Source organism: Coenobita brevimanus, chromosome 59 (assembly GCF_032717465.1).
Source record: "Coenobita brevimanus isolate Jiangsu-jjx chromosome 59, ASM3271746v2, whole genome shotgun sequence".
Classification (NCBI taxonomy): Eukaryota; Metazoa; Arthropoda; class Malacostraca; order Decapoda; family Coenobitidae; genus Coenobita; species Coenobita brevimanus.
Window position 1 is genome coordinate 29,418,328 of NC_137012.1, and position 25,728 is coordinate 29,444,055.

The following is a 25,728-nucleotide window of genomic DNA, read 5'->3' on the forward strand; positions in this document are numbered from 1 at the left end:
AAATTATGCCCAACTTTGTTTTGATACTGTTGTGGTTAAAGGTTGTATTTTCGCTGGCTTGAGAGCTTTATGTCCTTCTTCAGCAATTTATTTTCACTATCACCTCTGAATATTCTGCTGTGTGTTACAGTTGCAAGCTGTGTCAATATTAGAAAGGCATAACAAGATCATAAGGTATAAAGGTAAAATGTTACTTTTTTTTATTTTAGCAAGGCACAAATGGCACACAAAGTAATACTGTATTAGGGTGAAATATATTAAATAAATTGCTTAGACAGAAGTGCTACAAGGCCTCTGATGCCAGCAAGAATATGACCCTGGGAGGTCTTCAGTAGTTCCCCGTGTCAGTCAGTACTTAACAACTTTCTGGTTGCTGTTTTGCCAGGAAGAGTTGGGTGGTTCTTGGTATGGTTTGGTACTGAGGGCTTGTCAGGAGTAACAACTTTAGTCATTTGAAGTTAGAATTACTCTTGGACACAAATTGCACCTCTCCACACTTGCCAATACTCCTTCACTTGAACTTCACTTATACTGTAACCATAATTGTAATCTGGACTATAATTACAAGTGATGGCGTCAGAGTCAAGGAGTATGGGCAGGTGTGAAAGAGTATGAGTCACAAGAGTAATTTTGATTTGAAATAGACTTTACCTGTGAATATACCATGATCTTGTGCAAGTTATGCCCAATTTTGTTTAATGCTGTTGCAACCGAGAGGTCTGCAGTAATGTCCTATTTGGTTAAGCAGTACCTATTTCCTTAGCACAAATTGAATGTTATAGTCAACATTCAGTAGCCTTTCTCATCATTATTACAACATTAAGGTATAGTGGAGTAAATTACCAGGTTATCATGGAGCATAAACAGGAGTGTACCTGTGCTGTGACCTTCAGAGAAATTACTGAAGACCTTTCGATGCCAGTGGATGCCTATAAATTTTCCAAGAGTTGAGCTAGTGGTGAGATCAGTTGTTCTGGGTAATATTGTTTTCTATATACACAAGACCCAGATGTTTGCAAAAATGTACTGAAAGATTTATTCTGCTTATTTCAGTGCTGATCTCTCTACTTGAATGATTTTTTGCAACAGTGGAAAAAAATGTGAAGAGAAATTCAGTTGCCTGCAGATCATCTGATGACAAGTTCTTTACAGAATACTGTTAAATAATACTGACATGAATTATGAGGAATGTAAAGTGGTGAAGAAAGCCAGTTAGCTCAAAGAGTAATTCTGTATGTAACACTTAGACTAGTTTTGTTAAGAACCTCGAGCCCCCCAATTTTTGAGTGTCTGCGCCGTCACTACTGATACGAGCGGCCAAGAGTAGCCCCCAAAGGTAGCTTCTAGACCCATATCCCCCTCACATGTAGACCAGAGTTGCAACCCAAGCAGCTATCCAGCATGTGGTGAGGCCGACATGCAAACCCCAGTCCAGGTTTTGTTGCTCGTTAAGTGTTAGATCGCCTGCCCAGTGATGAGATGTTATTTTCCCACCCATCCTTCCTTTTCTCAGCATTTTCCCTTTATCCTTGCCCATTTTTTTTTTCCTTATCCATCCTTCCTTTTCTTTTCCCTCTCTTTTCTACTCTTCCTCTTCTTAATTGATTATTTTCTGTTTCTGCTTTCTCATTGAGATTTTATATTGTCCTGGGTTTTATTATGTTTTCAAATTTACTTTCTATCAGCAAAATGTCTCAGAGTTATTCTCCCTTTATTTCTTATTCCTTTCTACCAGCATTCGATTATCGTGACATTTCACTTTCACACTTTCCCTTTTCCTTATTATTTTGATCTTTTATTTTAATTTCTTATTTTTTATTTATCTCACTGCCACTAGTACTACTGTATACCATCATTCGAAGCTGGAAATGCTTTATCTATATAGGTGTTGCAAACCCAAAAAATTAATTGCAATACTTCATAAGTTAATGCCCTCTGTCCCACGCCTTAATGTCTGTTGGAATTGTTGTTTGTGAATACCTGCACTGAATGTTGATTTTATTAAGGGTGAACTCTGGTGGATCCTTCTGCTGTTGGATTGGTTGTTGCAGATTTCAGATATTTAATGTTGAAACTGTGAGTACAAATTATATGTAAAGCACAAATGAGGGCTGCAGTATATTGAGAAATGCTTAATTAGAGGGATTAGTTTTGCCTGTATTCCATATTGTGTGACTTATTTATTCTCTGTGTGTGAGGTAAATACTCATTATATACAGTAATGCAATGTAGTGATAATCAGTAAGTTGCAGTGTTGCTCTAAATGTATCAGAATTTCAAATGACTGTTTACTGTATCCTGTACTGTACTGTGTTAAATGAAACTAGATGTGGGAGATTGTTCATGCCTAGAAAGGTCCATAGAATTAGTTAAAAATGGCCACAGGAGCCATGGTGAGAAACACAAGCACTGACAAATCTATTACTAAAACCTTTTGTACTAGGAGAAGGAATTTTTTTTGCAAATCACTACATGTTTTGTCATCATTCACAGTCTTGAGCTGCAAATGTTATGGCCAAGACTCATCACTGGGCAGCTGAAGAAGAGGGCATTTTAACACAGCTGAGAGATAACTGACCTGTGTCTTGCTATTAGTGCTATGTCCTGTTGAAAATGAAGAATTGTACTCACACATGGAAAAGTTGTTGACCAGGGAGACAACTGTTTTGACCTGATTTGGGCCCAAAATTGCTTTATATCCCCAACAGACAACTTTTCCTTGAGTGAGAATTGTATGATTCTTCTACAGTTAAACCTCTGTGGTTCGCATGTCGGGCTTCACCGGGGTCGGAGATTGAGTGGAAAACTGTACACTTTGCTCAGGGATGCTGAGATCGTTAATTCCGTTCTTGACCACATATGGCACAGATCAGTCAAACTTATGATGCAGTAAGTTCAGATTATTATTAATTATTATTATTATTATTATTATTATTGTTATTATTATTTTTATTTTTAAATCCATGGTAGATTAAAGAAAATTACTTACTATTTTTCCCATGCCTTTTTTTTTTTTTTTTTTTTTTTTTACTAAGTCCATGGAAGGTTACAGATAATTGCTTATTAAATTTCTACTGATAATGATAAAATTGCTTGACTCGTCTAGTTTACAGTTTCACCACTTAATAAAAAAATAAAAAAAATTGTAATAATTTAAGCACATCTCATACTTACGAGGGCTGTCTGTACTGTGATTATTTAAATGAAGTTTTGTGCTTTGGTTCATGTTATTGTTTTAAAATTATATACTGTACTTTGTTTATTTTCTTGTGATTTTATGATGTGCTCAATATGCCCGTGCTTTAAATTTATGGTGTTTTTTCCATGACATTTTGTGCTGTGGTTGATGGGCTTTGCTGCAGTGTTTGATTATATAACAATCCGGGGGCTGTGTTTCAGTGATTAAGTGTGCAGTATTATGGTGGATAATTGGATAGCCCTCTTAGGCCCTTCAGGTACCGTGTTATCTGCAGTTCATGCCGTGAGACATTGACAGTCGCGTCTTGGGTCAGTATTTTTTGTTGACTGTCGGCCATGAGTGGTACCGGTAACTGTATTTTCTGTTTATGATTAATGTTTATTGTTTATCATCAAGTTAAGTGTTGTTGAATTTTTAAAGGTGCAGTATAGGTTATGACAGCTTCAGGTTAAACATAAAGACTATTGCAATGTTTTGAGTTAGATATGATGATCTCATAATATACTGAGTACATTTTGGGAAGTGTATATCATTGTCACAGCCACACCTGAGCTAAGTCTAATACTTGGTAATTATCACACCCATGAGCCAGATTTTTACCTCTTCTCGGCAGAGCACTGAGTTATTTATTTTTTTTACAAGCTGAAAAGAGGAAAGAATTATAAAAAAAATCCCATCAGCCAAATTTGGAGCCCAGTTACAGCACTTCAAAGAGTCCATTATTTTCACAAGTCCAGAGTCAAACTTGGACTTCAGTACCAAGGTTTCCCTGAGCTAAGTGAGCAGTTTTTGTCCCAATCTCTGTCCCTCATCTCACTCCTCATCTCACATGGGTTGCACCGGCCTTGTTGGACTATAAACTCATATATATATATAAACCTTGTGTTTTTTCCAGTAATAAATATAATTGAAATTTTAGGAGTTGGTTTGATGTCCATGTTAGATTTAGAAACATGTAGTATTGTCAGTGGGAGTAGCTAATGATGCCAGTATGTTTCTCTATCTCTGTCTCTCCTTTAAGCCTAGCCCTGAGACCCTACACTCTTGCTTATACAGTATGGGATTAAATGGAACTGATTGATGATGATGATGATGATGATGTACTGTGTGGTTATCACATAAAAGTTATGGCATTCAGTGAAAACTGTTATTCAAAATATCATTTCCATATTAAATTATCATGGCATTTGATAATTATTGGTAAGGTTCTCTCATACCAACACTTCCCCCATCACACCCTCAGGATGATGATGATGATGATGATAATGATGGTCATCATTATAAATATATGTTTTATCATATGAAAATTGCAATCATGGAGTAAAAAAATTTCATGGCATTCAATTATTACAATATTATTATTATTATTATTATTCATGGCATTGATTTTGTGATTCTTCCAGCAGTTTAGCCTAAAGTTTTGAGGTGCAATGATAGGTAAGTTTCTGGCCATTTGTAAATAGAGTGTCATGATTATTGATTAGCGTTTCTCGCAGTTCTTTTAAACTGTGTTAGGTTAGCTGGATATGGTTATTGTACATGCAGTTAATGACATTATTTTAGCCCTGTATAATGTTTGGCAAGGTATTGATAATGTTTATGCAATTGGTGTTTTAGCTCATGTGTTTATGCGATGTTCACTTTAACTAGGTGGTGTAAAACTGCTATATCTCCTCCTTGAATGCTGATCTGTGACAATAGATCAGGGTAACACTAGATTCTGGTGCTAGTCATGAAGTTTATGCAGAGGATGTTGAGCTACAGCCCTGTCCTTTTCTGCCACTGAGCTACTGGAAATTAGCTGCAAAAAGATGAATATCTCCTCCTAGTTAGAGTCAATGCGCTGCAGTATTATTTTTATGCATAATTGGTGAACAAAGAGATAAACTAATATAAAATGACAAGGGATTAATTATTATGTAGTGCACTTAATGTCAGTACTAACTTTATAATTTACATTAGCTTCTGTAACACTGTAACCTCTTTAGTTTGATGATGTTTTTTTGATTTTGTTCATGCTGTCTCCAGATTAATCACCTAAGATAGACTTTTCAAACTTGAGGGATTAAATACAACTGTCATTAACTCCCATCATTGCTTGGAGTCTCATCTAAGCTAAAACATTATCTTATAGTAGGAACAATACACTGGTGTACACAGTACATCATTCAAATGAACTGGTTAATTGAAGCAGCTTTTTTTTTTTTCTGAGGAGTTATAGTCATACAGTATTGTACATAGAAACTATTACTATTATTTCTAGTATTCTACAGTATTAGTATTATCATTATTTATTTCTTTCATTAATTTCTTTACTTATTTATCGATGATTGTGTTTTGTTCCCCAGGACTGAATACCACCAAGAGTCAACCATCAGCACCGGGTGTCAGCTAGTCCACAGTATTTAAGTGTAAGCAGTTACTTGGTTATATCTATTTCATTTTATTCATACCATCGCCTAGTGGTGTTATTCAGCTTTGGGTATATTCTTTGATCTGAAGGAGTAAGATACAAGTACAGTATAGCCTTAAGCCTTTCGGGTCGCAAGTAGGTCTATACACATCCGGTCTGAAAAATCGCATTTTTGACCAAAAAATCATGGTTTGCAAATTTAAAAAATATATATTCAGTAAGACCTCGATATAACGGACTTCAGTAGACCGGAATTCGCTTTTATCAGAATCGAGGAGATATTGGACTAAATTCCTATACATTGGAATAAGTCCGATAAAGCCAGAAGCAGTTCGGACTGTCTGACCACTTCAGCTAGGTTCATAACAATAAGGTGAATAAAAGACACGTCTATCAGTGAACAGTACAGTATTATTATATATATTATACCAATTGATTATTGTAGTGATGGTATAATGGTGTATAATACAGTACAATACTGCAGTGGTAGTGAAAACAGTTTAAAAATCGTTGGTGTGATCTGGACTAATGTCTGATATATTAGAAAAAGTCCAGGTTAGGAGGGGGAAGTCTGGATGTCGCTTTTATCAGAATTTCACATTTTCGGAATAGCTTGGGCCCCGATTAGTCTGTTAAAGTGAGGTCTTACTGTAATGTTCATGTATAAGGAAATGATATGCATCTCTCTACAAAATATTAGGGCTCTACTACCATACAAGAGCCATATTAACGATGGTGAAGTTGCATAGCAAGTGATGTGTGGTGTCACAAATAAATGCATTTCTGTATCCAAATGATACAGAAACACTCCTACTAAGCTAAAATCATAAATCTGAGTTTATTTCTTCTCAGTTGTATTGTCCAATACCCAGGAAATCAGTAAATATTGAGAGAAATACTGATAACATTCACCAGCTTCCTATTACAGTTTTAAGATGGGGGCAAATAGGCGAGCCACAATCGTGGCCAGGACACCCATACCGATAAAGCCACAACTGTGACCAGGAGACCTGTACTGATAAAGCACGATCGTGGCCAGGAGACCTGAAAGGATTAATAACCCTTCAGCAAGAGAGGCCTGTCAGTGAATTAAGTTATCTGTGAAAAACAAGAAGTTAGAAAGCACTCGAGCACATACAGTACCTCGGTCAGCGACAGTAAAATTTATTATTTACTCCTGTAATTCCCGGTCTCACATAGGCATTTATTACATAATGCTTAAAGACCATGGACCATGCAATACCCTTTTCCTTTAATGTGGCCTAAAATCACCATGTCTTCATCCTGAATGCAGAGTTGTAACAGTAGATTAACACTAAAATATGATACTAGTCATGAAGAAGTGATATGAAATGGGTGTACAGCTTTCGTATTGTATTTTTCTGTCACTGAGCTACATGAAAGAAGCATCCTAAGAATGAAAATATGGATCAAGTTAAGGTGAAGGAACTGTACCTGATGGCAACACTGAATGTCATAATCCTGAGTCATTTTCCTTATGTCTTACTTGCTCTGAGTCTGGGCATTTTTCCCTCCACATTCATGACTGAAGCCTTCTTCAGCTAGTCACCGTCCCCCATCCCTTGAATGTGTCCAAATCATCTTAATGTACCTGTTTGGATCTCCTTTCTAATATCTCTAATGCCAAAACTCTCTTGCGTAAACCCTCGTGTATAATCACCTGGTATAAAGTAATTCATACAATCAATAAAATTCTTGAACCTTTATATATATATATATATATATATATATATATATATATATATATATATAGGTGGTGGTGACCATCATCCACTCACTTGATGTAGTGCTGCCTACTTCTTCCTTAGCTTTTATCATTCTTTTTCTGTGCCTGTCCTCCTCTCTTCTTATATCTCCCATCTTTCCTGTCACTTCTTATTGCTCTTCTTTCCTTTACAGGTGGCTTTACATTGAGTGACAAGCCAAATGGTTTCCTGTAAGCCAAGAAACCATTTACAATGCTGGGTGGTAACCATATAACCAACTCATACGTGCTCCTTACGTGTCAACAAGTGGGTTGATGTAGGGTTAGTGCCCCTCCCTGTAAAACCAATAACTTAAAGTCAAATGGCCACCCCTTACGGGATTATGGCATCAGGCAATAGATATATATATATATATATATATATATATATATATATTTAGGAGTGGCAGAGGATGTGTGGACCAAATATTTGCAGTGAGACAGATAGTAGAGAAGGCTTGTGAGAAGGACCATAAGGTGTTTATGGCATTCATGGATCTGGAAAAAGCACATGACAAAGTGGACAGAGAAGGATTGTGGAAAGTTTTGCGCATGTACGGTGTAGAGGGTAAGCTGTTAGGTACCGTCAAGAGTTTTTATGATGGTAGTGAAGCATGTGTCAGGGTTAATGGGCATCTAAGTGAATGGTTCACAATCAGTGTGAGCGTGCGACAAGGTTGTGTGATGTCCCCATGGTTGTTCAATGTATATATGGATGGGGTGATGAGAGAAGTGAAAACACGAGTAATGGAGAGAGGGATGGCATTGGTAATGAATGGTGATGGATGGAATATCTCAAATTTGTTGTATGCTGATGATGAAGTACTGCTTGCAAGTACCGGACAAGAACTTGGTAGGCTAGTGCAGAGTTTTGCTGATGCCTGTAAGCGTCGTTCCTTGAGAGTAAATGTAGAAAAGAGTAAAGTGATGATTATTGAGAGAGAAGGTGACTCCCAGTGCAATGTAACAGTGAATGGAGAGAGAATGGAATTGGTGAGAGAGTTCAAATACCTGGCTACAGTGATAAAAAAGAGAGGAAAATGTGCAAAAGAAGTTGAAAGTAGAGTGACACAAGGAAGAAAAGTAGCTGGTGCAATGAAGGCCTTGATAAGAAACGGAGGCTTGAGTGTTGCAGCTGCACGAGGCTTACATGAAGGAGTGTTAATGCCAACTTTAACATGGATGTGAGACTATGGTGTGGCATGAAAATGAAAAGTCAAGAGTAAGAGCAGTGGAGATGGGACTGCTGAGGAATGTATGTGGAGTTCAGAGGGTGGATAGGATACAAAATAATGTGATTCGTGAAAGATGTGGAGTGAGGAAGTCGGTGGACACCAGAAATGAAGAGTATGTACTGAGATGGTATGGTCATGTGGAGAGAATGTTTAACAATAGAGTGGTGAAGAAGGCATATCAGAGCAAATTCGATGGAGGGAGGAGGCGAGGTAGGCCAAGGAGAAGGTGGAGAGATATGGTGGATGAATGTGTGAGGAAGAGAGGTTTGGAAGTCGGTGAGGCTAGGGAACTGACAGGAGATCGAGCTGGCTGGATGAATTTTGTGAGAAGATGTGCATGATCAGGGATTTTCGGCACCCCTTTTTAACGTGGCAGTGTCTGGATTGACTCTGTCGGATACGATATGTAAAGCTACAGAACGTGGTGAATGTTTTTGGCGTATCCGATAGAGCCAGGATTCTGGGGGCTTGAATGATGAGTGAATGGAAGCGTGGCCCATTGGATTGGTCAATTTTGGGCTGTCTGGACATTGCTACTCCTCATCCTGCCCTTGGGTGGGAAAGGAGGTCCGAATGATGATGATGATATATATATATACAGTATATATATATATAGATATATATATGGAGCCTCTGTGGTACAGTGGTAAAGTGTGCGTTTTCTTACACTGAGGAACGAGGGTTCGCACCCCGCCAGGGTCATAAACTTTGGGAGCGTTCTTCTGGCCATGTACTGCATTGGCGGACACAAGGGGTGCTGTGGTTGAACCAGTGTTGCATACTATAAAGTATGCTTGCACCCAGTCGGCTTGCGCGGGCTGATTACACTTGGTTCACAGACTACACACACATCCAAAGCCACTCCAACACTACAATTACACTTACAAGCACGTCTCACACTACATACAATCTCTACTAGACAGCCTAAGCCACATGGTAGAGATACGTTGGCTGTATCATCCACACTTCGGTCAGGATAGGCCAGTCCTGCAGTGGACACTCAAACGGCTGATGAGATGAGATGAGATATCTATATATATATATATACTGTGTGTGTATATATATATATATATATATATATATATATATATATATATATATATATCTATCTATCTATCTATCTATCTATATATATATATATGATCACTGTCATGACTGGTTTCTCATTATGTGAGTGTTTTCTCACGTATATAGTCACTACAGTGCTAAATTCTCTGTACTGTCAATTATTCTGTAATCAGTTTTCAAAAATACATCCCAGTTGTAAAACAAGGATGTACCGTATTCAGATTTTTTTTGGTCAGATGTGCCCTGTTTATCCATTTTGACATTCAGATTTCAGTGCATTCCAGTCTGCATGCCTGTCAGTTACCAGATTTCAGTGTATTCCAGTCTGCATGCATACTTTTCTGTCGGTTACCAAGTCTCACTGCCGTACAACACAGCACATGCTTTGTGGAGTAGTAGTAAGAACAAATTAATCAAAGAACATAACTAATTGAAGAAGACACTAATGAGTGGTTCTATCAGTAGGTGGTTGTGTGTTTGGGTGTGGAGTAACAACACAAACAACATGGGAAAGCAGAACAGCAAACTCAAGCCAGAGGTTTTGGAAGACCTCAGATCCAACACTGAGTTCACAGGTACAGTTCCAGTGTTATTCCTCTCTTTCATCATTCCCACCTCCCTGTTTTGTTCCATTCCTTTACCTTTACCTCCTTTCTTCTTTCTCATCTCATTGCCACTCCTCCACCTTTACTTTTCTCCCATTTTTCCTCCAATCCTCCATACCTCTTGTTTCTTGTAACCATGATAACGAAAGGGATAACCCGTAAACAGCAGCTGACTGTGTTTATATGGCTGTATTTCACTCGGGTAGTGCCAGACAATACTGCTCGACATAGAGAAACCTCCAGTCATTCAAGCACTAATCAAAGAACCATGCTTATGATGATGAGGAGGATGATAATGACAATGATGATGATGATGATGATGATGATTTTGTGATTACAACAGTCAAATACATAAGCACTCAAGTTGGTACTGCAGAGGCATAAATAACATAGAAAAAAATAGCAAGATGTAATATGCAAAAAAATCACCGAGGAAGATTTGCTAAGAGCCTCCATATCCATTCAGAATATGGCCCTGTCTTATTATCAGCCTTGTTTTATGATGAACCATTATGGAATAAATCACTTATATGATCTTAACATCTCAACATTTTAGCACCTTTTTTATATAAGGTCACCAATTACATTTATCTGATGACTAAGATCCCCTACAATGACAATTTTTCGATATACGATCACCAGTCTTGCATATACAATCACCAAAATCCCTACATTCAGTATATGTTCAGTCATTATTCAGTTGGTTTCCCATGAATGTAACCCAACGGCATCGTGAGGTTGACCCATACAAATATGTTTGGCCTGTCATTTTAACACATTTTCTCCTCTTCAGACTCTGAAATTCAGGAATGGTACAAAGGGTTCTTAAAAGACTGCCCAACCGGACACCTCTCAGTGGAAGAGTTCAAGAAGATATATGGCAACTTCTTCCCCTATGGCGATGCATCAAAGGTACGCACATACATAGGCAAGATAAACATAGAAAATAGTGTCCTTGCTCCCGTTTGTTGTAGTATGCGTAGGCTTTCTCTGACCTCTTTCAGTCCAGTGATGTATATTCAATTTTATTCATGCTATTTCCAGACCATTATATTCAACTTAGAAGAGAGTTTTCAAATATGAGGGGTTAGATATAGTCGTCATTAATCCCTTCACTCCTGTGCTAGTGTCTTAAGCTCAGTGGAAGTACCTGGAAATAACAAAAATTAAACAGAAAAGTACAGCATAGGATTACAGGGGTCAATACTGTTACGTCTTTCTTCAGCAGTAGAAAATTTTATGGTTTATTAATATCTTTCTCTTCTTATTTGTAATGTAGTTTTATAAATAGTGAGGACCAGCTTAAAGTGTTTGTGCTTTTGTCAGTTATACTCTATTTAGGGTAGTTTTATTCATTTATATTTATTTACTATTTGTAGCATTAGGAGGAGTATCTTTTTTGAATCACTGGTTCAGTTTCTTATGTTTTCATTTATTGTTTTTTGTATCAGCTTGAAGTTTCTCATGCTACCATATGTTATTAGGTACTGTACTCAGCTGTATCTGCATCAAGCTTTTGTCACTACATGACTTTTAACTCCTTCAGTGCCTGGATGCATTTTAATTTGTGTCCTTGCTGATAATATTCTTGTTTTATTCAGCCTTAGGGACACCTCTCAAGTGAAGGGGTTATTGAAGGCTATTACTGACTTCTCCAGTTCAGCACATCTCCCCAAAGCTGAATAAAATTGTCTGAAGGTAGCAAGAAGAAATAATTACGGTGGATCACCACACTGAAGGGGCTAATACAATACAGTAATCTGATTCTGCATTAGTGTCTTTGGTCATAACTTATAGTTCCTGTACCTTTACTTTGAGAATATTTAAGTTTGACATCTTCATTGGATTTTTCATTTGTTATTCTGTATTTCAGTTAACTTATTTACTTTACTGGATTCTCCTCTTGCTACTCTGTACTGTATTTCAGAGTTTTCACAAGTAGTTTTTACCAGTTATGTAGAGGAAAATTTCTTTCTTGTAAGACAAGAATTTACAACATAGACAGTATATAGTATAGTGCCTTTATAAGCTACAGTTTGGGTAGATTGCTTAGTAATTTAATAATCATGTAGGGCAATATTTAACTAAATGCATGTGTATATGAGAGAGGGGGGTGTGAGTTGGGAGCAGGGGAGTGAAATGGCGGGGGACAGGGCGACTTGGAGGCGATTTGTTTGTGGCCACCCCAAACGGGATTGAGGCGTCTGGCAATAGATAGATAGATAGCATGTGTTTCCCTGTAGAAAGTAGTTGTAAATACTTTTCCTCCTATTGTAATTTTTTTTTTTAGTACGGTTTAGTATTTTTCAGAAAAATGTCAATTTTCCCAGCAACTGCAGGGCCACTTTGTTTACAGTTGTTACCTTGATGTGTCATGTAGTATGTAACTCTTCAACTGGTCAAGATCTTACTTTGCTAAATCAGCCAAGAAACCCCTTCCAGTGTTGTCTTTTTGCAGTTACAGTATTTTTGTAACTTCTAGAAGATGTTATTCAGCATAAGAGAGCACCCTCGTATGAAGGGGCTAATTAAGCCTCTATTTAATCCTCCCAGTCTTGAAAAGTCTACCCTAAAGCTGAATAAAATTGTAGTAAGAGTAAAATGAAATATACATCATCAGATTGAAAGGCTTAATCTGAACTGGGTTCCCGCATTAGTATTTATTTCACTGTTTTCAAAGACTAGTTTTGCATTTATTTTTTTCATCTCCATTTCTTGTAGATTCATTCTTATTCATTCTCAACCATAAATATGTTCTGGCAGTATCATTATGAATAGATAAACAAATAGGCTAAACTGCGTTATAACTGGCTGTCTCTGTAATAGCATCTCCTACTTTTCTTCTTGCCTGTCCTTGTTTTTAGATCCTTAAAAAAAAACGTACTCAGTTCTGATAAAGAAACTACCATACTGTTTTTACCATTAAGGTATCAGCTGGTGTGTCTGTATGTTTGTTGCTTTATTCCAGAGAATAATACATTTGTCTTGCTTACCCAGTGTATAGGAAATATGCAGTGTTCAGTACAACCAAATTTCTGACCTTGATAGAGTTGATAATATGAAATATCTGACAAAATTTAGTGCCAGGTATGAGAAATTAATCCTACCTTTATACATTTTCAGATAATCAGACTCTACAATTAATTATTTGAGAGTAAATGGATATGTTACACCAACCATGTTAAACGTTCATGCTCCTTGGCCAAAATGTATGATACTTTTGGTGATGATGATGATGAGGCCAAAATATCAAACATTTTACAAGGAATAGGATTAGTTAAGTGAAAGGAAATGAATAATAATAGAAGCAAGTTATATCTTTATACACCATGGCTATAACGTAAGATATTTTTGTTGATGAATATGTTGAGGTGAAAATACTATACCAGATAATGTACCAAATTCTTGATGAGGCAGATTTACACCTGCAAATTCAGTGACATATTTTGTTGTTATACTCTTCCTATTTGCAAGTGATATTATTCTGTGTGAGGAGGGTCTATTGTAACAAAGGGGTTAATTAGAGGTGTAGCTAACCCCTCCAGTTGAAAAAGTCTCCCAGAATTCTAATAAAATTGTCTGGAGATATCAAGAAAAAAGAAAAAATGTACTTGGACAGAAAGGGTTCAAGCTGTTTCAATAGAATATGTTCTGAAAGTACAGAAACTGTAAGTGTATACTGGTACTACAGTACTGTATTTGTTCAGATTCTCATATCAGTCATTAGTTATGATCATAGGTAAAACAGAGTACAGTACAGTACATTAGAACACTTACTTAGAAAGATACAGATTTACAATTGAAAGAGATATTGTGTTTTATTTTATTTTTTATTGTATCCGAGTATATAATCAGTCATGTTAATCCCTTCATTTTTATAGCATTTTTTGTTTTGTTCATACTGCAACCAGATAATTTTACTTGACATTGGAGAAACTTTTAGGACTGGAGAAATCAGATATGGCATTTGTTATTTCCTTTAGTTCTAAGAGGCCTGCCCACGTGGAATAATATTGTCTACAGGTGGGAAGAGTAAACAGACAAAAAAATAAGAAGAAAAGAAAACTCATTGCAGAGAAGGTGTTATGAGAAGCAAGGCAAGACATTCCTTAATCTGTGGCTGAAGTGTTGTAGTGTAGTGTGATGGCCGCAGACAATCTTGGGGCAGTATTCACATTTTTTTAGCTGGCTTTCAATACCTTTTCCTTACTGGTGTATTTTGCAAAATACTGTAAACCATAATTGTCTCCCTGTGTTATTTGTCTCATTTTAAGATTGCCATACTTTATCCTGTCATTTCTTTGTCTCCCTATGTTAGTTTTGTCATTTTAACATTGATGTACTTTCTGCTGTTCTTTTTCACCTTATACTGTAAGATCAATTTAATTTGCATAAGTAACATACAAGGAAATATTACTGTAATGTGATATATGCAGTGTATTGTACATAGTACATCACAGTAGTCTCCCATCTGATATTTATTTCTCTTTTGCATTGATATTGTTTGTATATGTAATCTGCATGAGAATATTTATGTGCCATTGACAGAAATAAACTGTTAAGGAAAAGGTGATACAAAGCCTGCTAAGTTGATGAGAATACAGTCCTTGGTCACTCCAGGGTCCTAGGCAACTACACTGGCTGATATGAACCTCAGAATTATACTTAATATAAGTTGCATGTTAGTAACCTACCAAAATAGACTAATTCCCAGTCAGTAGATCTCATCTAAGTCTTTACTGAGCAGTATTCTCTTTTATTAAGTCACAATTTTACTATATAACAAACTTTAAATGATTGTAATACTAAATGTATGAAAAAAGTACTCTGTTTTCACATTGTGAATGTCAGGACCAACTGCCTAGCCCCGGGCTCCTACGCTCCTCATTGGGGAATGTGGGATTGGATGATGGATGGATGGATTTTTGGTGGGGAAAGCAGCCTCACCTTGAATTTGGCTCTCTCTTGTATCTTGTTTTTCTCTTGGAAGGAACAGTTTGCAGGCTTGTGGTCTTTGCTTCCTTCTTCCTTGCATTTAAAAAAAAAAAAAAAAAATCAGTGATGAATTAGCAGTTGTATTTTGGTCAGCCAGCTGTGTTGCATGTGTATGACCCTGGTGGTGGTCTCTGGACATGGCTGTCATAATCATTTAACTGTCACTGGCAGGTAAGAATGGTACCAAAAGAGACAGAGCAAAATTTAAGAATGTCACCTCAGTGTTTTGGCTACTGGCAAATTTAGAAAAACATTCTTAAGAAGCCATTAGCTAAAATCCTGAAAATAAATGGGGCATCCCTCACTGAAAGACCCAACACCGCACCCTAGCCAATACATGAACTTTGTTGGATAACAACATTTTAACATGAGGTGGTGAGTCTTTTTGATGGGATAGGCCTTAAATACATACTGTACTCTTAAACATTGCACTCTCTCTCTCTTTGCTGCCTTTCATACCTTCTATAAAATATGTGTCAGTATGACTTACATTAACTGTCTCTATATCTTACAGTTTCAACTTTTGAGCCATTTTTGTACCCTTGCCCTTGACAACATACTGGCTCTGTGACGCCAAACCAAACGTCAAACCTCGACCCTCGTAACCCCTATTAAAGGTTTGAATGACATACTTTCCGGAGTGAGCAGCATGGTACTAAATATACTGCAGGTAACAAGACATTTTTTGCATTGTACTTTTTGAAAATTGGAGCTTGCCTGAGGACAGTGCTTGTTTACTAGAAATTACGTGGAGAATTAAGTAGGTATTTATGATAAATGTGTCCCACCCAGTGCTGACTTTGAACTCCATCAACACCTGATTATGACTTGAAGCAGTGTTGGAACCTGAGTGAATTAATCAGTTAGTCTGATTGTTCACAACTAATTAATAAAAAAAAATAAACCACATGGTAATTATGAAGCATGCAGAAAGCTGAAACTAGATATGATCATTAAGTTCCAGAACTGAGTATAGTGTCATGAGCAGAGGCTTTTACCGATATGCCATGGGAAGGGAAAAGAGACGAGTTACAGTCTTTTGGGGGGATGCAGTCGTCCGAGATCAGACAACTGTAGTTCTGAACATTGAAGGATAGGAGATCGGCAGGTGCCACTGGCAGCATATACTGTACTGTACATGACTGAAAAACCTTCATTTGTCTCAAAGAAATTTGAATTTATGCTTACAAGGTAATACTGTCACATGTGTTGGTATATTCAAATTCAAAACCTTCATGTGGCAGTACAAACAGTTATGGCAAGAACCAGTCCCACAGGTTCTCATATTGGTACTGATATAGGGATGCAACACCTGCCACTGAGTATTGTGTTGTGAACAGCCTTGTACCTCCTGTGATATAGGAAAGTAGGGCCAAGACTTTGTCTTCCCTTTGATTTCCGTTCCTATTGAGAGTGAGCCATACTTACAATCTCCCCACCCTGTATGAATGTAGGAATTGGATCACCAGAGAATAACTGATAGAAAATACAATTTTCAGCTATGATGATACAGCACAAAAAAATGCATCAGCGCATTCAGCACCACCTGTAGATTACAAAGCACAGCCGTGTGTTCCAGCATCTCTGCAGTTGACAAATTCAACTGCTGAAATTGCACAGTAAATGATATTAGGCCAGCTGTGCAAAAAGTTTTTAGATATACTTTTAACTAGGGTGATAACAGTTGCACATTTTGTTTGTAGTCCTGGAACTTATTGATCATGTCAAGGATGATTAATCACTCAAAATTTCAATAAAGGACAAATAAATAACACTCAGGCATTACATAAACAAAGGAAAAGCTTATAAAGCCAAAAAAAAAGGGGGTCCCCATCCGCTCGAGGTTTGACAGTGTGTATGTGCAACCCGTCATCACTCCCCCTCCCAAGCAGTTTGCCGAGCACGTCTTCCGAACCTTCGACGCGAATGGGGATGGCACCATTGATTTCCGGGAGTTCCTGTGCGCCTTGTCTGTTACGTCAAGAGGCAAGCTGGAGCAGAAACTGAGGTGGGCGTTCTCCATGTATGATTTGGACGGCAACGGGTACATCAGTCGGCAGGAGATGTTGGAAATTGTTACGGTGAGGAGAGGATATGGATGGTGATTATGTAAGCTTTGCCTGCATCTCCCCAAATCTGTCTGATGGTCTATCTATATGTCTGTGTTTATCTATCTACATCTGTGTATATCTGTATCTATCTGTCTACGGTATGTCTGTTTTTGGATATATACCTGAAATTGTTGCATTGAGGAAAGGATATGGATGCTGACTACAAAGATCTATAGTGTATATTTACTGTACCGCTGCGTATTAAACCGTGTCAGTCTATCTTCTGGAAGTTATTTATCTCTTTATACGGTACAGTGTATCCATCTATCTGCTTATCTATGAATGTTATTGGATATGAGAGAGAGAGAGAGAGGGGGGGGGGAGTGGAAGATGCATTATGACGGTACAACAGTATTGTGATCCCCACAGAATCTGCAACGTGTCTTACAATACAACCCTGAACATTTGCGTCCTTGTTGGTTGTATACAAGATGATGGTTAGCATTGTATGGATGGATAGTTAAAGTAGTTATGGTAATAAATGATGATGATGATGATGATAATGACGACAACGACGATGATGATGACAGTGATATTAATATTGATGATAATACTGATGATGATGATGATAATGATGATGATGATTACAGTGACACTGATGATGATGATGATTACAGTGACACATGATGATGATGATGATGATGATAATGATGATGATGATGATGATGATGATACTGGTAATGATGATGATTTTTTAGAATGTTCTTCTGCTCCAGAGATGCCAAATGCCTCACACAAAATTTCATACTGACAAAGCGAGAAGGTTCCTACATGATGTTTGCCATTTGCAGGCCATATACAAGATGGTGGGGTCGGTGATGAAGATGCCCGAGGACGAGAGCACCCCAGAGAAGCGCACTGACAAAATATTCCGCCAGATGGACAAGAACAAGGACGGGAAGCTTAGCCTGGAGGAGTTTATCGAGGGTGCTAAGAGTGACCCATCCATCGTGCGTCTGCTGCAGTGTGACCCTCAGACTTCGCAGTGACCTCCCTAGACCCCCCTTACCTCCCCCCTAAATGACCCCCTAATCCCCTCCTAAGCTAGGTCATCAAACCCCCATGGCACTTTGTAAACTCCATTATTAATCCGACAGGGCCTTCTAACCTCAAGTGATTCCCTTGTTCTCAAAGCTAACTCATCACCTAACTTTTCTAGGTTACTAAAATGACAAGACTTTCTACAGAACTGTTTTACGAATCTGAAATAAGACTTTTATGCAGTATACTCTTAGGCTACTAATATGACATGCCTTTCTATACTACTAATATATCACTAACCACACAAAACTTTATACTGTATTTCCTTGTAACTAATTTGGTGAGACTATTTTTTTTTTTTTTTTTTAACTCGTACACTGAGACTTTTCAAACTTTAAAGTGAAAATGGTAGAACAAGACAGGTGTACTGAAACAAGATTTTTAAAACTTCAAAGTAAACAGACGCTGATGTGACTCACTGCTACAGATAAATCCCTACACAATGTACAGTATTCTAAGACTAGACACAGATACATATTAACTTTAAGCTTTGCATAATTCACTGTTGCCGAGTAACACGGATGTACATTATACCCCACCGTTTGGAAAAGAATTAACAAAATCCGTATGTCTCAATAAGCGCAGTCTTGTTTTTAAACTTTTTCACTTAATACAAGGAATCAGTCTTGAATCCACTGAGACTGACTGTAAGCCTTCGCAGTCTTTGTAACGTAAATAACAGAAGCCATTTTTACACTCAATCTCCTACGTACTTTGTAAACTCCATTTCTATTACCTTTCCCTGCAAGCATTCCGATGTCCTTCCTTTCCCTCTATCCCGTCCCATAAACGTCTTGTCTTTTTCAACAACTGCAGAGAAATTGGGCCATAATCTGGTTCGTTTGGGAGCTATCATAACACCTCTTCCTTAAGTATACAGCTTGCATTTTACACCTCGATAATCTTCTTGTATGTTACTGACTCAAAGTATGTCAATACTGAAAAGGTGTAAGTAAGATTCAGGAGAAGACTAAAGTGTAATATGCAAAATAAATCACAAAATAAGAGGTGCTGTGAAGTCTCCCATGCCACACAGACCACTAGTTGCCCCCCTCCCCTTTTCTCTCTTGTTCGAATTCTTGTTGGCTTAAGAGGCTTCCTGATGCCTCCCCATTACCAGTTTATTTTTGTGTCTGGTACTTTAATGTATTGTTATATGTTATTTACTCAGATACAAAAATTATAAACAACATACATGGTATTAGTAAGCCATAATATGCAAAATAAATATCTAAGGAAGAGGTGTTTGAGAACCTAAGCCGACGTGGATACAACCCTCTGTTTCTTTATCTGTCTATCTAGCTATCTCATCCCAAACACATCTTGCCTTTTCAACAACTGTAGAGACAAATCTAGTGGCACCCCCCCCTTCTTCTCACGTCACTCGAGATTCTCCGTTTTATACGTTGCCTTGAAAAGATCTTGTCACCGCTCTCCTTCCCTGTCCTGAGCATTTAGCCCCTGGTGGGTTAAGAGAATAGGTGCTTGCAGTCCGATGGCACTGTCGTCTGTCTGCGTATTTCCCAGCCCTTATCCCCTTCAGTCTGGTGATGTATTCTTTATTAATAGCTATAAATGGGGGACTTTACTTAACTCCTCCAGTTTGTAAAGCCTCTGCAGTGCTGAATAACATCAACTGGTAATGGCTTTATTGGACTCCAGTTTTCGGAATGTCTTTCAAGTTGAATAAAGCCACCAGGATAGCACTGAACAATAAATAATACGTCATCACATTGAAGGGGTTAAAACACCGCCATAATGTGTAACATTGGCATAATTCCCCACAAACTGGGGAAGATAGAACTTCTTAGGATTATTATATGGGCTGATTGTTTAGAAGGGATAATTGATTTTTTTTTTTTTTCATCTAAGCCTGACTGGGGGTAGTTTCGATTTTTTTTTTTTCTATCTTGTAAGTGCCAGAACACGGATAATTATTTGTTCTTATTCGCAGTGCCCGTATGGGAATAATTTTTCTTATTTCCACGGGTCTAATGGAGTGAATTATTGTACAGAGCGGGAGGACTTTAACCCCCCCCCACCCCCTTGCCTTCTCTCTCTCCCTGTTTGTACTGCATGTTTACCTGCACAAAACTTCCTTGTCTGGTGCTCGCCACTGTGTCAAAGGGTCATATTTTCATGGGTTACAGAGGCCCCCCAGTACCTCTTCCTTACCTGTTAATTTCTCCATATGATACATTATTACTATCTTATACAGGGTGAACCGTAAATAGCACTCCACACGAAACTCACGCAGCTGTATCTTGTGTACTGCAGGGATGGTTCAGTCAGCTAGAGTGGCCATGGAAGGAAGGAATAATGAAGAATTAGCACCAGTAGTGTTGGCGTGGTTGTGACAGTGGGTGTAGGAAACGAATAAATGATGCAAGGTAGATACTGACAACACCAACTAAGCCGTCTCCACAATACACAAGATAACACCCCAGTGGAAATGAAGTGTTAAATATGGGCCACCCCATATGTTATTTGTGCAGTCCATGTTGAAATTAGCAAGACATAACATAAAAGGTACATTAGTGTTCTCATGTGTTATTTGTGAAATCCGCTAATATTAACAAGATGCAGTAGAATACAGTAGTTGGGTGTAGTGTGCAATACATAGGAAGGGAATTAGAGGGAAGGAGGAAGGGAGGAATGAAAGAAAGGAAAGAAGGAAGGAAAGGAGGGTGGGGGAAGGAAGGAAGGAAAGCAGGAATGAAAGGAAGGGAGGTAAGGAGGAATGGAAGGGCATAATGTGCAAAATATATAACTTGGAAGAGGTGCTAAAAAGTCTGGTAAACCAATGAGAATATGGACCAATGAACAAAACCTATCAGGTGAAGCAGCACATAGGATTTGTAAGAATTTTTTCAACCATCCCACTTGTACTTAAGCAGACGAAAAAAAAAAAAAAGTTTAGCGGAGAGTTTTGGCTTTTTCCTCTGTCGGATGTTTCTGAGTCATATTACATACCATTTTACATGTATTCCATTTTTTATTTACATTTTTTGTCAACTGCATGTTTATGCTGGCAGGTGTTTGATATTCCCATATTCCATGAAATCCTCCTGACAGAAATAAGAATTTTTAAAATAGTGTAATGTTTTGTAATTTTTAAGATTATGTAAAGTGCTGGTAATGAGCTTTCTGGTTAGCATACTTGTAGCTTCAGTGGTTCTCATTATCATATTTCTCAAAAAAAATTCTGGATCATTTTTCATATTGATAAGTGACAAAATACTGTACTTGGATGTTGCTTGAGACTTTATGCTCTTCTTTATGACCCTAAGGCCAATTTTTTCCTCATTAACAGTGCTTGGCGAATTTTTCCGAGTTCTTGTTTGTCTGTCGTGCATGTCATTTATCTGGTAATGTTAAGACGAAACTTCACGCAAACATTTCTACCATACGACGAGTGAAGGAGGTTGCTTGGCTCCTTCAGTCTGGTGACATATTTTTATATTTTATTTGTGGGATTTCCAGACGATTCAGTTCACCTTAGGAGGGCACCAGTGAAGACGATAGCAAACCCCGCAAGAATGAACGGTCTCTTCTAAGGTGAATAAAAATCATCTGAGGGTAGCAAAATTAATATGAAAAGATGTCCTTGGATTGAAAGGGTTTATATTTCCCCCTGCAATGCATTTTCCTCCTCAGTCAGAAGTGGTGCGAATATGGGAGCTGCTCGGCTATCTGAATGTGATCCCAGGTTGTCCCTTGCCATATGCCATCAGTGTGTTTCTCCACCAATTCTGTTTCTACATCTGTGCCAAAGTGTCATAAGGATTTTTTTGTTTTAATTTATATATATAGAGAATAACTGATTATACTCCCCAATCCACTGACACTTAACCACAAAGAGGCAGTGGGCACCTTCCTTCATTTCTCCTGTTGGTGGTGGAAAACTGTGGGTATAAGATGCAGTATATAGAGGATGTAGCGTACCCACTGACGACTTGATCAGGGAAGAATTACCTGTATAAAACTGAATTTTGAGCCTTTAACCCCTTGAGTTGAGCAATGTCCTTTTCAGTGTATTCTTACTGCTACCAGATGATTTTATTCAACTTCGGAAAGGTGTCTCATAATCGTAGAGGTTTATTAAGGCTGTATTTAACCCCTCAAGTTCAAAGAGTCTGCCCTAAGCTGAGCAAAGTCGTCTGGAGGTGGCAAAGATAAAATGAAATGGACATCCTCGGGCTCGCTGGGTCATGGCACGTTTATAAAGCGAATTTATATCCTGTCTGTGTTTTCTCTCTACGGGGATTACAGCTGTGCCCAGAAATGTAAACATGATTGCTTGGAGTCCCCTCATACTGTTTAGTCCATGAGAAATGCTTATATCAAATTGGTTGCTTTTTGATGCTCTTCACTTCTTTTGTCAGCATGTAAAGACTGTGTGAATACACTATCTGGGTTTTATTCTAAGTGGCATTGGAGATTTCGTAACACCTTTTTGTTAGCAATTTATTCTGCACATTACACATCAGTATCCTCTTGTATATTATTCATACAAATATCAATATTATGATTACATAAATAACATACAGTAAAAAAGAATGGTGAGGTGTAACATGGAAAATAAATCACAGAGGAAGAGGTGCTATGAAGTCTCCTATGCCACTTGGAAATGACCCCAAATTTCCTTCCACTTCTCAAGATCTATACTTTATATACCATGTAAGGACGATGTTGTGAGTTTCGTTCTGCCTTGTCCTGCCAGACTCTCCTCTGTTTCTCTACAAGTGATTAGGAACCATGGCTAATGGCAACCCTGTACTCTGAGAAGGTGGTCAGTGGTTAGTTCTGCCATTACGCATCCAGATTCACTCACTCCAAGGTGTTAACAACTGTAATTAGTGCTTGTAAAAATATTATTTATCCCAGTTACATAGACTTTTTAGTCCACAAATTCATTACAATATTATCACGGTATAACCGTCAAAGAAGTTAATCAAAAGTAGGAATTTATAACTGATTCTAATAAAATGGCAGAGTTTGCCCTGAAGCTACAAAATAAACAGCCATGGTTCTCTCCTGTTTCCCCCCTGTTAATTTACCATGTTTAGTACAGTAATGTTATTTTAATTTACCTTGTTTAGTACTGTTATTCTTCCCTTCAGTTGCCCCTCACTACCATGAACACAAAAATGATTTCATCCAAAGACCCATTTGTGCCATTGTATAAAATATGAGTTGAAAGTTTTAATTTAACTTGTTGATTGGGTGATGTCCTGTTTCTTTAGTTCTTTCTGCTACTGGGCGATTTATATTTACCGTAATTTAGGGACGATCTCTTTTGTCGAAGGGTTTAATTATGGCTGGTGCTGGAGATGGATGTCTTCAAGTGGTGGCACTGATATAACTGGATGGAGGGATCTGCCTGGTTTTACAAGTGTCCCTCAACTTCCTTCCTGCCCCACGAAAGGAGGACGGTGGGCTGCAGGAGGGAGGCAACTTCAGTTCTGCAGCCCACCAGGTTCACATTTCAGATAAGCCTAGGGTTGCAATTACTACGTGCTACTACTAAGGCTGTATCTAACCCCTACAGTTTAAGAAATCTATCCTAAGCTGAACAGAATCACCAGGGGCAAGAACAACATGAAAATGACATCCCCCTTGCTGAATGAATTAATATTTATGTTGCTAGACAGAGGATGTTTGTGTTTCCTGGATATGGTGGCCATCTTACAACTTTCATACCGTAGTGGACACTGCAATATATATTTTCCTTATGATCTGGTGTACGTTATGAGCGGCTCTGGGATATATTTTTACATAGTAATTTGAAGATATATTTTGAAGCATATTTTGAAGTATATTTTTCCTTGTAATCTGGTGTACTTTATGAGCGGCTCGGGGATATATTTTTTCTGTCATATCCATCATAATATGAAGGTGTAAGTTATTAGTGGCTCTGAAGTCTATTTTTCCTCTTAATCGGGTGTAAGTTATTAGCGGATAATTTTGTAGATGTGTAGCTGTACAAGGACTATAGAGATGTATACTTTCTTGACTCTGGATTTGACTTTTTATATAGCTTTTGACTCTACATCTATGGTGAATGCTGGAAGATGCCCAACTTGTCTTATTTGTTTCCTGATGTATTGTGTGTAGTGAATCCTCATTATGTGCAGCCTTTTTGGTTTATATTTTTATTTTTCTGTTAAATCCACAGTAAATTGCAGAAAGATAACCCATTAAAATTCCAGTGTAACAATGTAATATCATAGTGTATGCTGCATTATTTTTATGTTTTTATTTCTTGTTAACTTCTAATGTAATTGCAAAAATGTACAATAATAATAATAATAATACAGTAATAATAATAATAATAATAATAATAATAATACAGTAATATAAAATTCAATTTGTATTGTATCTATAAAGCTGATTTGTCATTCCCCCCCCCCTCCCAGATTTACAGTAACAATTGTATGAAGTTTGTAATAATATATGCTCTCCTTTTTTATGTATGTTATTTCCTGTTAAATCTATAGTAAATTGTAAAGAAAAAATTATCTATAAAAAATTTCTACTGCTATGAATAAAGCTGATTTGACAGTTTCCATAAATTTACAGTAACATTTGTGTAAAAAATATTGTGAAACAGCTGGTCTTTATTGCAGTTAACCTTTATTGCCTTTATATTGTGTTATATCCCCAGTAAGTTACAGAAAACTTTTTGTAGTAGGCAAAGATCAGAGTTCTCTCAAACTTCCAAGGGTTATTACTGATATACAGGACATAAAACAAAAATACGATATTTGGAATTGTATGGATAAAGTTACAATATTTTGGAACTGTATGGATAAAGTTACGATATTTTGTACCGCATCCCCGGCTTATAATGAGGATTTCCTGTACCATGTATCCTATTCCTGAAAAGCACAATGACCCGATGTTTCAGATGGACTCATGGTATTCAGATGTGTATTATTCAGATGTAATTGGTTTATCTGTAAATGGTAATATATCCTGAACTGAGACAACCTTCTATTCCAAATGTAATTGGGCTGATACAGAGGTGTTGTAAGGAACTGCCAGGAAAACAGGCTTATAATGAAAGGTACAACAGAATGCCAAGGTATGTAATGTTTCTGCTGGTTAACCCTCTTGAATCTGAATTTTTTTTCTTTCTTTCTGTTTTCCACCATGAATGTTTTTTTTATAGTATGTTCTAGCTGCTACCCGATTATTTTATTCATCTTTGGAAAGGACTCGCATATTCTAAAAGTTTTATTGTCTCTAACCTCTCCGGTTCAAAAAGTGTAATTTGAATAAAATCGTTGAGAG

At 37.5% G+C, this 25,728-nt stretch overlaps 1 protein-coding gene across 3 annotated transcripts in view; it reads left to right on the plus strand.

The window, feature by feature from the left end:
• The window catches only part of Nca (neurocalcin homolog), a 171,095-nt gene extending 151,313 nt beyond the window's left edge, over window positions 1-19,782 (plus strand). For 2 of the 3 annotated variants that reach the window (XM_080274792.1, XM_080274791.1), the window contains exons 2-6: window positions 5,548-5,610; window positions 10,143-10,255; window positions 11,079-11,197; window positions 17,170-17,361; window positions 18,183-19,782. In XM_080274792.1, coding sequence (XP_080130918.1) covers window positions 10,186-10,255; window positions 11,079-11,197; window positions 17,170-17,361; window positions 18,183-18,380 — 579 coding nt within the window. In that variant the 5' untranslated portion in view covers window positions 5,548-5,610; window positions 10,143-10,185 and the 3' untranslated portion in view covers window positions 18,381-19,782. The remainder of the gene's footprint in view (window positions 1-5,547; window positions 5,611-10,142; window positions 10,256-11,078; window positions 11,198-17,169; window positions 17,362-18,182) is intronic. The other variant, XM_080274793.1, reaches the window with a different exon arrangement.
• Window positions 19,783-25,728: the final 5,946 nt, after the last annotated feature.